This window comes from Lacerta agilis, chromosome 17, assembly GCF_009819535.1.
Source record: "Lacerta agilis isolate rLacAgi1 chromosome 17, rLacAgi1.pri, whole genome shotgun sequence".
NCBI lineage: Eukaryota > Metazoa > Chordata > Lepidosauria > Squamata > Lacertidae > Lacerta > Lacerta agilis.
This window is the reverse complement of record NC_046328.1, coordinates 12,275,781-12,288,489: the sequence shown is the minus strand read 5'-3', so window position 1 is coordinate 12,288,489 and position 12,709 is coordinate 12,275,781. Positions and strand designations below refer to the sequence as shown.

General features: G+C 47.4%; 1 protein-coding gene across 1 annotated transcript; it reads left to right on the top strand.

The window, feature by feature from the left end:
• The first annotated feature begins 1,922 nt into the window (after positions 1–1,922).
• On the top strand, positions 1,923–9,512 carry LOC117039059 (DNA topoisomerase 3-beta-1-like). The gene is made up of 3 exons (XM_033136099.1): positions 1,923–2,101; positions 7,323–7,543; positions 8,997–9,512. The coding sequence occupies exons 1-3, from the start codon at positions 1,923–1,925 to the stop codon at positions 9,476–9,478; spliced, it is 882 nt and encodes a 293-aa protein (XP_032991990.1). The 3' UTR covers positions 9,479–9,512.
• The last annotated feature ends 3,197 nt before the right edge of the window (positions 9,513–12,709 follow it).

Genomic DNA, 12,709 nt, shown 5'->3' with positions numbered 1-12,709 from the left:
GGTGAGGGTCAGATGACTTGTCAATCCCAGCAGATATATAAGAGGACGAGCTATGAGATCAGGTGAGGTGAGGGGCAGATGACTTGTCAATCCCAGCAGATATATAAGAGGACGAGCTATGAGATTCAGGTGAGGGTGAGGGTCAGATGACTTGTCAATCCCAGCAGGTATTAAGAGGACGAGCTATGAGATTCAGGTGAGGGTGAGGGTCACATGACTTGTTAATCCCAGCAGGTATATAACAGGACGTCCGGCCTGCCAGGCCTGCGGCCCAGGCCTCCGGCCTGACCAGGCCTCCGGCCTGCCCAGGCCTCCGGCCTGCCCAGGCCTCCGGCCTGCCCAGGCCTCCGGCCTGCCCAGGCCTCCGGCCTGCCCAGGCCTCCGGCCTGCCAGGCCGCCGGCCTGCCCAGGCCTCCGGCCTGCCCAGGCCTCCGGCCTGCCCAGGCCTCCGGCCTGCCCAGGCCTCCGGCCTGCCCAGGCCTCCGGCCTGCCCAGGCCTCCGGCCTGCCCAGGCCTCGGCTGCCAGGCCTCCGGCCTGCCCAGGCCTCCGGCCTGCCCAGGCCTCCGGCCTGCCCAGGCCTCCGCCTGCCCAGGCCTCCGGCCTGCCCAGGCCTCCGGCTGCCCAGGCCTCCGGCTGCCCAGGCCTCCGGCCTGCCCAGGCCTCCGGCCTGCCCAGGCCTCCGGCCTGCCAGGCCTCGGCCTGCCCAGGCCTCCGGCCTGCCCAGGCCTCCGGCCTGCCCAGGCCTCCGGCCTGCCCAGGCCTCCGGCCTGCCCAGGCCTCCGGCCTGCCCAGGCCTCCCGGCCTGCCCAGGCCTCCCGGCCTGCCCAGGCCTCCCCGGCCTGCCCAGGCCTCCGGCATCTCTTTCTATTCCTGTACGTTGTCGCCCATGGAGCGCAACTATGCTCAAATTGACCATCAAGTTTTGTGTGGGGATTATCCCTCCGTGTGTGGTGCTGTCAGGAGGGGGTCGTGCAAATGCTGCGCGTTGGGCAGAATGGAAATATTTAGGTGCGATGTTTTGTCCATGGATGCAGCTTGCAGAGGGGAAATTCGAGAGGGCGAGGGAACATGGGTCCGCTGTGGGGAGCGGAGCGCATTTCTTGCGCACGGGTGCCTGCCTGCAGAAGGGATTTGTGCTGCGGAGCTGTTGTGGAAAATGCCTATGTGGTTGTGTTGACAAGTGTGCAAAGAAGGGGTGCAGGAGCTAAAGGTATCTGTCTATATGGCCTTTCCAAAGGCCAGGTTGTGCAGTCAGCTGGGGCCTGTAAAAAGCCAGGCCGGGAGCCACCTTAAGTTGAGGCTGCATAGGCCTTGTGGTGCATGTGATTTATTCTATTCAGTTGAACCTCTGGTTGCAAAGTTGAATTTTTTTTTTTAAGCAATGCCCCCCTAGTGAGCCTTCTTTTGTTCACTTCTTTTTATTTCGAGGCAGTGCACACCTATGTTTGTGGAACTGCAAGCCATTCCAGTCATGTGTTACTCCAGTCAAATCCCACATATGAATGTGGGGAAAGATGATGGTGTGTAGCCTGGTGTAAATTAATTTGTAGCCTGGGGGGGATTATCAGGCGTGGACTGTCCCTGAGAACCGTAGACTGTCCCCGGGACAGGTGAGGGTGCTGATTCCTTATTTTCAAATCCGAAACTTGACAGCTATGCGCCCCTCTCCCTGCTGGGCACCCCTTTCCCACGCCGCCGCCGCCGCCGCCGCCGCCCAGCCCTGACAGGAGCCGTTTCCAGGCGGGGCCGGCGCCGCGACTCCGCTTCCCTTCGAGGGTCAGAGGAGGCGGGCAGGGGAGGCGGGGAGAGGAGGAGGCAGAGGCGGAGGCCGGGCCGCGCGGCGGAGTCCGCCTCGCTCCCCCTTCCCTCCCTCCAGTCAGGCGGCTCGCGGGAAGCGCTCGCTTGCTCGCGCGTGGAGGCCATGTCCTGGCCGGAGGCGGCGCGGGGCTTCTTGGGGACCCTCCTGAGGGACTTCCCGAGGCCGCTGGGCCCGGACGACGCGCCGCCCTGGAGCCCTGCGCCGGGTCGCCTGGGCTCCCTCAGCCAGGCCGAAGCGCCGGCGGAACTGGCTGAGTTGGCCCGGACCTTCTTGTGCAGCAGGTAGGGCTCGGAGAGAGAGAGGCCCCGGGGAGAGCCTGAGGAGGGGCCGCGGGCGGCGGAGCGATGGAAAGTTGCTCCGGGGCGAAAACTGGGCGCGGAGTTGGGAGAGCGAAGCTAGGACTGGGTCCTGCAGAGCGGGCAGGGAGCGGGAGGGGCACACGTGTGTGTGTGTGTGTGTGTGTGTGTGTGTGTGTGTGTGTGTTTTGTGGGGTCACTAGTGCAAAGGTGAGGCAGCATTATGAGTGCGTATGGATTGTGGAGTCAATAGTGCAAGGGTGAAGGTGTATCGAGTGCACATGGATTGTGGGCTCACTATTGCAAGGGTGAAAGTGTTTCATATGCATATGGATTGTGGAGTCAATAGTGCAAGGGTGAAGATGTCTCGAGTGCACATGGATTGTGGGCTCACTAGTGCAATGGTGAAAGTGTCTCATGCATATGGATTGTGGGCTCACTAGTGCAAGGGTGAAAGTATCTGGAGAGCACATGGATTGTGGGGTCACTAGTGCAAGGGTGAGGCAGCGTCATGAGTGCATATGGATTGTGGAGTCAACAGTGTGAGTGAGGTTGTGTTTTGAGTGCATATGGGCTCCTTGGGGAGGAAAGGTGGAATATAAATTCATTTAATAATAATAATAACAATAATAATAATACGTAGCACAGTCCCCGTGCCAGTTTGTGCCCTAGGCAAGGCTAGCTACTTACACACACACGCACACACACAAACCCCATTGCTAACCTCAGTTTTCAAAAACAGATGTTTTGTGGAAGTGATAAAATTCTTCGAAATATAACATGAAGGTAAAATAATGTCAGAAATGTATATGATATAACAAAAACTAATGTATATTAAACTTTGCCCCCTGAAGGTCAGTACTGCACCCCTCTGAAGTCTGCAGCCTAGGCAGCTGCGTAGTTTACCTAATGATAGCAGCAGCCCTCTATGTAGGAAGAGTGGACTTATTAAAGTAGGACTAGGGTGCATTATTAGTGCATGTGTGAGATGGCATCGTGAATGCACAGATAGGAAGGGTTGACTTATCCAGGATTCCAGGCAAATGTATAGTTATATGAAAGAGTGGGTGCAAATGTTTCAAAAAGACTGTTTCAAAAAGAATGGGCTGCCTTGGGAATTGAACAGTGCCTGCAAACAGTATATGCAAGGCCTACAAATGGACTGCAAATTCTAATGTAATTGTTTTTATGGAAACAAGCAGTTCTGAGCCTACTACTGCCCCAGTGGGAGGGAGCCTGGGTAACTCACAGGTGCTGTTTTGAGCAGAAGGAGGGTAAGACACAGTTTTAACCACTACCACTTCTGCATTTAATGGAGTGAGCTAGGCACAAAGTGAACTAGGCATCCAGTTTTTTCGTTTTGCAAGTTCATTAGAAACAAAGAATGGATACCAACTGCAAATACAGGACTAGACAGACTTGGCGGTTTTGAAGTTTTCAGCTCACTTTCTAGGGAGTTGGAAAATTATCTGATAGAAAGCGAAAATTAGATTAATTCACCTAGGAAATTTATTTTTTTGGGGGGGGGAGTGAATCAAGAAAACCCACACTGCTGGGTGAACCACAAGCCAAATTAATGAGTGCTGCTTCAAGAGGAATTTGGAGTGGTGTGCCCCACCCAATAATTTATTGGACTACTGACTTCAAATGTTATTCTGAAAATGGCAAAGCATTGCTTTTCTACTTAACTCTCAAAGGTATGAAATGTTATCTCGCGTGTACTAAAATATGTTGAGAGCTTTGTGCGTGTGTGTGTGTGAAAATATCTGCTGCAGTAACAGTAGGTGGGTTGAATGGGTAGAAAAAGCTCCTACCTATTTTGCCAGAACTCTGCAAATGTGAAGAGGTGTGCCCGTTATAGAAGAGCCACAAAGCAACATTTATTTGGCTTTTGAGAGGTCCGGCTGGGCCATCGTGGAGCTGTTTTGGTTTTGGAGCTCTGTTGTTCAGATACACAATTATTTGCATTTGATTGCCACGATGCCATCAATACACAGCTCTACCTCTCCGTAACATCTGAATTAGGTGAGACTGTGCAGCCTGGGCACAGAGATGGAGACTGTGGGTTGGTAGTTCCTGTGTCCTGGAAACTTGGCCAGTTGCCTGTTCTGGATGGGGTTGCACTCCCCTGAAAGAACAGGTTCAGCGTTTGGGGTGCTCCTGGGTCCATCTTTGTCACTGAAGCTCAGTTGGCCTGAGTGGCTAGGAGTGCCTTTTACCAGCTACAGATGGTTTGTCACCTATGGTCGTTTTGGGACAGGAATGGTCTGGCCACAGTGATCCATTCACTGGTAACCTCAAGACTCCATTATTGAAGTGAGTGCACTCTACATGGGGCTACTTTTCGGTTCCAGCAGTTGCAAAACACTGCAGCTAGACTTTTGATGGGGACAGACCTGCCAGCACATAACTCCATTACTCAAAAGTATGCACTGGCTGCCCGTATGCTACTGGGCCTGGTTCAAGTTTCTTGCATTTATTTACAAGGCCTTTAACAACTGGGCCCAGAGTACCTCAAGGTCTGCCTAATCCATTATATTCCTGCTCGATCACTGAGGTATTTGGGGCAGTCACTATTAGTGGTCCCCCATGGCATGGATGCAGAGCTCAGATCTACCAGGAGCCAAATTTTATGGAACTCATTTCCAGTTGAGGTTGGACAGGCCCCCTCCCTACTGGCACCTACTGAATTTTTGTTTTGTTTTGTTTTTTAAAATTCAAAGCAGGCATTTTAATTGAAGTCTGATTTTATAGTTTCAATCAATATTTATATTTGTACAGTGGGATGCGGGTGACACTGTGGGTTAAACCACTGAGCCTAGGGCTTGCTGATCAGAAGGTTGGTGGTTTGAATCCCTACGATGGGGTGAGCTCCCGTTGCTCAGTCGCTGCTCCTGCCAACCTAGCAGTTTGAAAGCATGCCAGTGCAAGTAGATAAATAGGTACCGCTGCAACGGGAAGGTAAACGGCGTTTCCATGCACTTCTGGTTCGCCAGAAGTGGCGTTGTCATGCTAGCCACATGACCCGGAGCTGTACGCCGGCTCCCTCGGCCAGTAACACGAGATGAGCGCCACAACCCCAGAGTCAGACACGACTGGACCTAATGGCCAGGGGTCCCTTCACCTTGGTTTAAGAACAGCTTAGTTTATGAACAACTAGGATTAAGAATGCTGCAAACCCGGAAGTAGGTGTTTTGGTTTGTGAACTTTGCCTTGGAATAAGAACATGTTTCGCTTCCTGTTGAGTGTGTTCCATTTGTGAATTGAGTCCCCCGCTGCTATGGGAAAGCACGCCTTGGTTTAAGAACGGATTTCTGGAACTGATAAAGTTCATAAAGCAAGGTACTGCTGTATAGTAACTTTGTAAATCAGGCATAGGCAAACTTCACCCACCAGATGTTTTGGAACTACAACTCCCATGATCCCTAGCTAACAGGACCAGTGGTCCGGGATGATGGGAATTGTAGTCCCAAAACATCTGGAGGGCTGAGTTTGCCTATGCCTGTTGTAAATGAATTGGAGACTAGTGTGGTTAGGATAAATGGTTGTTGTTTAAAAGACATTCCAGTACGGAAGAGACAGAGCGATGTCTCAATGTTGGGAAGAAGAGAGTGGGGGTTCTTAACTGTGAATGGAAGAACAAAATCATATACCCTGCCAGTAGATTGCACCTGACCAAATTGTGATAAATAAAACCTTGATGGCTTATAAATATGGGTCACAATTTGTTTTGAAAAATCCTTGGTAGGTTGCACAAATGTTCTTCTCCTGAGTCAGAATTAACCAGTTATCCTATGTGTGATTAAAGAGGCACTACAAGGTTTTGCTGTGACTGACATGGGACTGTGGTCTCACATTTTCCTTTCCTGCTACTGCCCTGATTATATATTTTTGGTATGGAAGTTTTGGGTGAATTTCTGCTGTTGCTGCTTCTGTTGATCTGTGTTAAGAACCTAACCACCTTGTTTGTTTTGTTGGCTAGCAAAATAAGCTAAAAGACTTCAGATTTTGTGCAGTTGCAGTTAGTATAATTATTTATTATTATATTTATACCCCACTTTTACCTCTGATGGAACTGAAGGCAGCTTATAGATAAAAAAGAACTGACAAAAACCATAAGAAAAACAATCATTAAAAACAATTAAACATTGATAAAATTAAAATGATATACATATGATATACATATACAATATATATTAAAACCTAAGCATCATTAAATATTTTTTTATGAAATGAGATGAAAAAGGGGGGGTGGCCTTCAGAGAGGATTATAAAACAGTCAGTCTTCTCTGAATCCCGTTTTTTTCCATCCCATCTCTTACATCTCATTGAATGATGTTGATGCAATTGTTCTAAATCTGAATTTATTAGTAAATGCTTAATAATAAATGAAATGAGCACTATTATCTTGGTGTGAGCAAGCTAAGGCCACTGTTCAGACCTGGTAATTTATAATGTTGTCCAGATGATTGTGTGCAACAGTAAAACACCCGTAACAATGGTAGGGGCAGGAAGATGTTTTTCCCTGGCAGGGCATCTGGTGTGATCATACCATCTGTTGCCTAACCTGAATTTAATTCGGATGTTGCCTCCTATTAAATTCTATTTTCATCTTTAAATATTTCCCTGTACAAATATCAGGCTACTGAAGGAAGAAACGCATCCAGCCATATACTTATTAAAAAGCACTCATTTGGGTATTCTGCTTTTATAAAGGTTGTAAGAGTGCTGTTTTTCCTCTTACATTTCATAAGTGTAATGAAAAATAAATGTATATTTTTACCTTAACTCTTCTTCTTATAAGCTGAGCACTATTCAGGGTAAGTTAACTTATCCAGAAAGTTAAAACTTTCTGCCTTTAGGTTTCTGAGTCTTACACTGTTTTGAGTCTCTTAAAATGATAACCGACACTTTGAATTGTACCTGGAAATGGGCCGGTATCGAGCGAAAGTACTGTAATGATGGTGCCATATGGTCCAAAAGCTGGCTTCTTTCAACACTCTACCCCCTGCATTCTGGAACAGCTGAACTGCCCAGACACTTTTCAAAAACAGTCCCAAGACAAAATACCCGATAACAGGATTTTGTAAGCAGCAGGTGAGACCTGCAAGGTCAGTGGCACTCAGTTTAGCTTTACCCCTTGCCAAATGAAGAGGTCTTTTGAGTAAGATGACGAGAGGAAAAGCCATCATCTTTCTTAATGTGTTTTCCTTAATTCTTTGCAGGCGAAGCCAAGCCGTCTGCACTGCTCTCACTGCGACGAGACCTACAGCCTTCCCCAGAATGGTGTCATCAAACTCTACAAAGAGTTGCGGTGCCCACTGGATGACTTTGAGCTGGTGCTGTGGTCCTCTGGGTCAAGAGGGAAGAGCTACCCGCTGTGTCCTTACTGTTACAACCATCCCCCTTTCAGGGACATGAAAAAAGGTTAGATTTTTCTACAGTGAAAGATACACTGGCTTGGTCCTTTTTGTGACACATTTTTAAATAATAGTCTCTCACAGTGTTTTAAGAAGAAAACTGCTGCAGGTGTCATTCTGACAGCTCTGGACAACATACTTGGAAAAACCATATTTTGAGTCTAAGGATCACTACTGATAACTAGAATTTCACTAAAGGGAATGTGGCCGCAAGTCACCCCGTGCTTAAAATTGTATCAGAATTGTGTATACATATGTTTACTTGCAAGTCAATCAAGGGCGTATAGATTTCTGACTTGTTTTATTTGTTTGTTTATTTGTTTAAGTTGCTTTAACTTGCCCAGGGCAACCCAAAGCAACTTACAACCAAACCTTTATGTATATATGGTTCTGAGAGTACAGTTTCACTTATAGGAATTAACCACTTAGGAGCATTCTCATGAGTAAAATCTGTAGGGGTTTTAAAAAGATTTTCCACAGTTGGTAAACGAAAGCTTAGATGGACTCTACTATCCATAAAGTGTGAGCTGTTTTCTACTTGCTGGGCAGAAGAAAACACTCTTTCCTCCCCTGTAGAAGAATCCTAAATCCACCCCCGGTTGATCTTCATCTCATACACAGGGCTTTTAGGAATTTATATGGTTATAAGCGCATCACAAACCACAGAATATATGCTCTAATGCAGGGGTGGGGAACCTTGGACTAGGGGGCCAAATAGTCCCCTCCCTGCACATCTACCCAGTCCTCAGAATCCAGTCCACACACTCACTCTGGACAACATCTCTCACCACCCGTCCTTTCGAGACACTCCATCCCTACTTTTCTCAAACCTCTGCTGTTGTTTAAAACTCATATCTTCCTCTCGCTGTTACTCTTCCCCCCACTTTACTCAAACTTCTGCGGCCGTTTAAAACATCCACTTTCCCTTTTAGCACCTCTCCTTTCTTGCTATACTTGCAGTTCTCCCTCTTCCGTTCTCAGCTGCCTCACGTGAGAGATGAAGAACGCTGAACCCTCAAATATTCCGTAGCACTTTACTCAAACTTCTCCCATTATTTTAAAACGCCACTTTTGGCCTCATGGCTTCCCTTCTCCTTCCCATGCCATGGCCACTGCAGTTACGCAACCTGCCTTCACTTTTGCTCCGTAATCCAGGATTACGATATTGCACTACAAACCCTACTATTGGAACTGCATGACGACATTCTTACGTTTTTATTAGAAAGAGAGAAAGAGAGAAGTCCAATTGTACAATGGGAATAAAGATGCAAAGCATGTGTAAGCTTTCGGAGCTGCCTAACCTGCATAATTTGGAATTTGAAAGGTTAGGTTACACAAATTATTGGGAAAGAGTTGTTTTGCAGAACTCTAGATGTGGTTATTTCCCTCTCTCATACAGGAGGGGCCAGGATGTGAGCTGCAGAGGTCCCTCATTGTCTTTGTTGCTCCTTTTTCTTCAGGAATGGGCTGTAATGAGTGCACCCACCCCACGTGCCAGCACTCCCTGAACATGCTTGGAATCGGACAGTGCGTGGAGTGTGAGAACGGGGTCCTGGTGCTTGACCCAACCTCTGGTCCCAAGTGGAAGATGGCCTGTAACAAATGCAACGTGGTCGTGCACTTCTTTGAAAACGCCCACAAGGTACGGGTGTCGGCCGAGACCTGCGAGTCGTGTGATGCCGCACTGGTGGACGTGGATTTCAATAAAGCCAAGTCCCCCCTCCCTGGCAATGAGACGCAGCACTCTGGCTGCGTGTTCTGCGACCCCGTCTTCCAAGACCTGGTTGAACTGAAGCATGCAGCGATGAAGCACCCTATGCATCGCGGAGGGCAGGGGAAAAGGCAGGGCCGGGGAAGAGGAAAAGGCAGGAGGCCTGGAGGGAGGCCGAATCCAAAGAAACCCAAAGACAAGATGGCCGCACTGGCTGCTTACTTTGTGTAATGACCTGTTGAACAATAAAACGCCATACAATGTCTGTGTCGCAGTTCACTTTGCCAGCCTCGTAAGCACCATAGAGCGTGTCTTTGTGTTGCACTATAACAGGGAAGGCTATAATGGCTGGGGAGTTTTCATTTAGGGAGAAAGGAACATGGCAAGAGGTCTATAAAATTTGTGCAGGGTGTTGAGAAAATGGGCAGAGGAGGTCTTATGCCTCGATGAAAAGGTAATCAAATGAAACTGATAGATGGGGGATTTCAAGACTGACGAAAGGAAGAACGTCACACATTGCGCAATGTACAGAACTCGCTGCCACAGAATTTGGTGATGACCAGTAGCTTGGGTGGCTCTAAAAAGGAGGTTAGACAAATTTGTGGAATAGCATGCCAATGGCTGTTAGTCATGATGGGATGTTATCCAGTGGTCTTTGTGGACAGGTGAGTTTTAATGATGCATGGTGGGGGCATCCAATGCAACAGTTGCACTAGCGCAGGGATGTCCAACCGGTCGACCCTGATCAACTTGTCGATCCCTGATAGCTAGCGGTTGATTGCGGGCTCTTTTTCAGTTGTGGGGGAAGAACAACACCCAGTCCCACCCCTCGCCCTGTTCCCATTTGCGCATGATCGCTAGAACAGAAGATGGAGTTTTCGCTGTGTGCTGATTTTTTCCTGAGCGATCTTCTGGTGAGCAACTCCCCCCCCCCTAAAAAATGCTTGACAACTTTGACCTCCCCCCCTCTTGGGAGTTGGACGTCCTTGCACTAGCGGAAACCTGTTGCATAGCAGATGGCCGAGTGGCAAATATACCACTAAGTGGCTTTAACACCCTGATGCCGTGTACAGATTTCCAGGTTCAGAAACAGTAGTCCATTTAGAGTACCAGAAACCAGGGAGCACAACAGGGGAAAACTATTCCCTCCATGGCCTGCTTGTGAGCTTCAGAGGCAGGAAATGGGATGCAGAACTTGATGGCTTCTTGCTCTGACCCAGTGGAGGTATTTTTAACGTTTGGTTATTCTCACTTTAAATATTTGTTAACTGCTCTTCATTGTATCGGCAGTTCCAGAGGTTGGGTACATGAACAATTTTAAAATACAACGCTCAGAGTAAAACACATGCAAATATTCACAACACCCAGCAAAACAACAATGGACAATAGATTCCAGTGTTAATGCCCAGCAAACAAATGTGTATTCAGCGGGTGCCAAAAACTCATCAAGGTTGGAGGGGAGAGACTCACATGCTGGTGCAGCCAACGAGAAGGCCCTCCCTTTGTTGTGGCGTAATGTGCTTCAGATCTAACTACTAGGAGGCGCTTCCCCACAGATCTTAACACTTGGGCAGGTCTGTATGGGAGAAGGCGCTTCTTCACTTGCATTCATAAAAGGCCTTTCATTCCCCACTTAGTTTGCAGTCTTGCACCCAGGCTTTCTAAAAAAATCCCATAAAAGTTCATAGGCTTCGCTTCAGCGGCCTGAGAAACTTTTTTTCTTTTTTTTCATATAATTGCTTTTATTTTCATTTTCTATTGCAGTAAGCCCACGTGCCTGAATCCAAAATCTCATAACGTCAAAACACATTGGGTGCAATGGCGGGTGGGATTGCCATAGTCACTTTCCTGGAACTCTCCCTTCCCACCCCCTTTTTAATTTCATTTTTTTTGCCTCAACACAAAGCTAAATGTGCACAAGTTAAATGCACATAAATTGTGGGATTACTATCTACAAAAACCAGTAACAACAGGAAAGAGAAGAGATTTTCCCAGAGGTTAAAATCTGTATTATGACCTGTATCTCTTGCCCAGTGTGTCATTGAGGCTTTAACAAATTCGGTTTTTTTTTTGTTTCCCACTTTAATAACAGATTGTACATTTTGGACAAAAGTTCCTCTTTGTTTTGTAAAAGTTCTTTTTCAAATTGTGAGCTTTGGTCCAGAAAACCTTTTTTTTCTATTTAATTTAAACATTTCATGTAACTGATGGTATTGTAACCAATCCATAACGTGGCTCCTTACATTTTCCATTACTTCAAGTTTGGGTCCCCCCCCCCCCGTAAAGTACAGCAATTCCCTGTAGGTTGCCCACTGTCTATCCACATTAACTCTCTTATTAGGTGCTCTGTAGAGCAGAGAAAAGGCAACCTGTGACCCTGGACTCCCCACTCCCATCGATTCCAGAAGCTGAGGACAATAGGAGTCAGGAGGCTGTAAAATTAGGAATTTTTAAATGTGTTTTATTATTGTAATGGTTTTGGCTGTTTTTATGGCGGTGTATTCTGCTGCACAAGGAGAAGGGGATGACAGAGGACAAGATGGTTGGACAGTGTTCTCGAAGCTACCAACATGAGTCTGACCAAACTGCGGGAGGCAGTGGAAGACAGGAGTGCCTGGCGGGCTCTGGTCCATGGGGTCACAAAGAGTCAGACTAAACAACAACAACAAATTCTGCTGCTGTATCCCACTCTAGGATCGTATGGTGAGGCGCTGATAGAAATCTTATGAACAAACAAAACATTTCTGCTGTAAATGGCGAGGAGACAGGTTTACCAAGAATCCACCAGAGGGAGAATTGGTAGTGTTCTGTCTTGTTTTTCTTCAGCTATGCCAGTTGTGTCATGTACTAAACAAATCTTATAAATAAAATCCATCTAGATTGCCTTGGTGCAGGGGCCCCCTTAGGAGTGGCCCGCGGGGCCCAAGTTGGCCCAAGTGCTCCAATTGCCTTAAGGTCAGCCCTGATGAGACTGTGTAGGGGTTGGACTGACAAGCCCTGCACCTTCTAGGTCCCTGATGTCACCATTCAGAGTACAGACTCAAGGACTTGTTATGGAAATAAAGGGGGGCACTTATTGGAAATCAGTTTTCTCACCTCTTCCCCCGAAACCCTGAGACAATGAGCCCAGCCATCTTTTATTCACAGTCGCATAAGCGCTACACTACAGCATGGCCTGCACCCAATCTTGTTTTTGTACAATCTTGTTTGTCCTCAGTAACCAAAATTATATCAACATATACAAAGTTGTTTTCCTTCATTTGCAAGGAATCATACAAAACAAAGTGGCACTAATAAAGAAACGTTCCAGTGTGGCAGCAGAAAGCAAACTAAAAATGCTTTTGCAGTTGATCAAAACTATCCAGCAATATCAAGTTATAGGAAAACTGGTGATATTAACAGTAATACTTCTGGTTGGTTAATTGGTTTGGCAACTTCCAGGCACATGATGTGTGATGCTAA

Excerpts from the sequence above, each read along its gene's own strand:
- LOC117039059 (XM_033136099.1), top strand. The coding sequence starts at position 1,923 with ATGTCCTGGCCGGAGGCGGCGCGGGGCTTCTTGGGGACCCTCCTGAGG. Across the intron at positions 2,102-7,322 it reads CGGACCTTCTTGTGCAGCAG|TTTCCTTAATTCTTTGCAGG; the intron begins GTAGGGCTCGGA and ends TTCTTAATGTGT. Across the intron at positions 7,544-8,996 it reads TTTCAGGGACATGAAAAAAG|GAATGGGCTGTAATGAGTGC; the intron begins GTTAGATTTTTC and ends CTTTTTCTTCAG.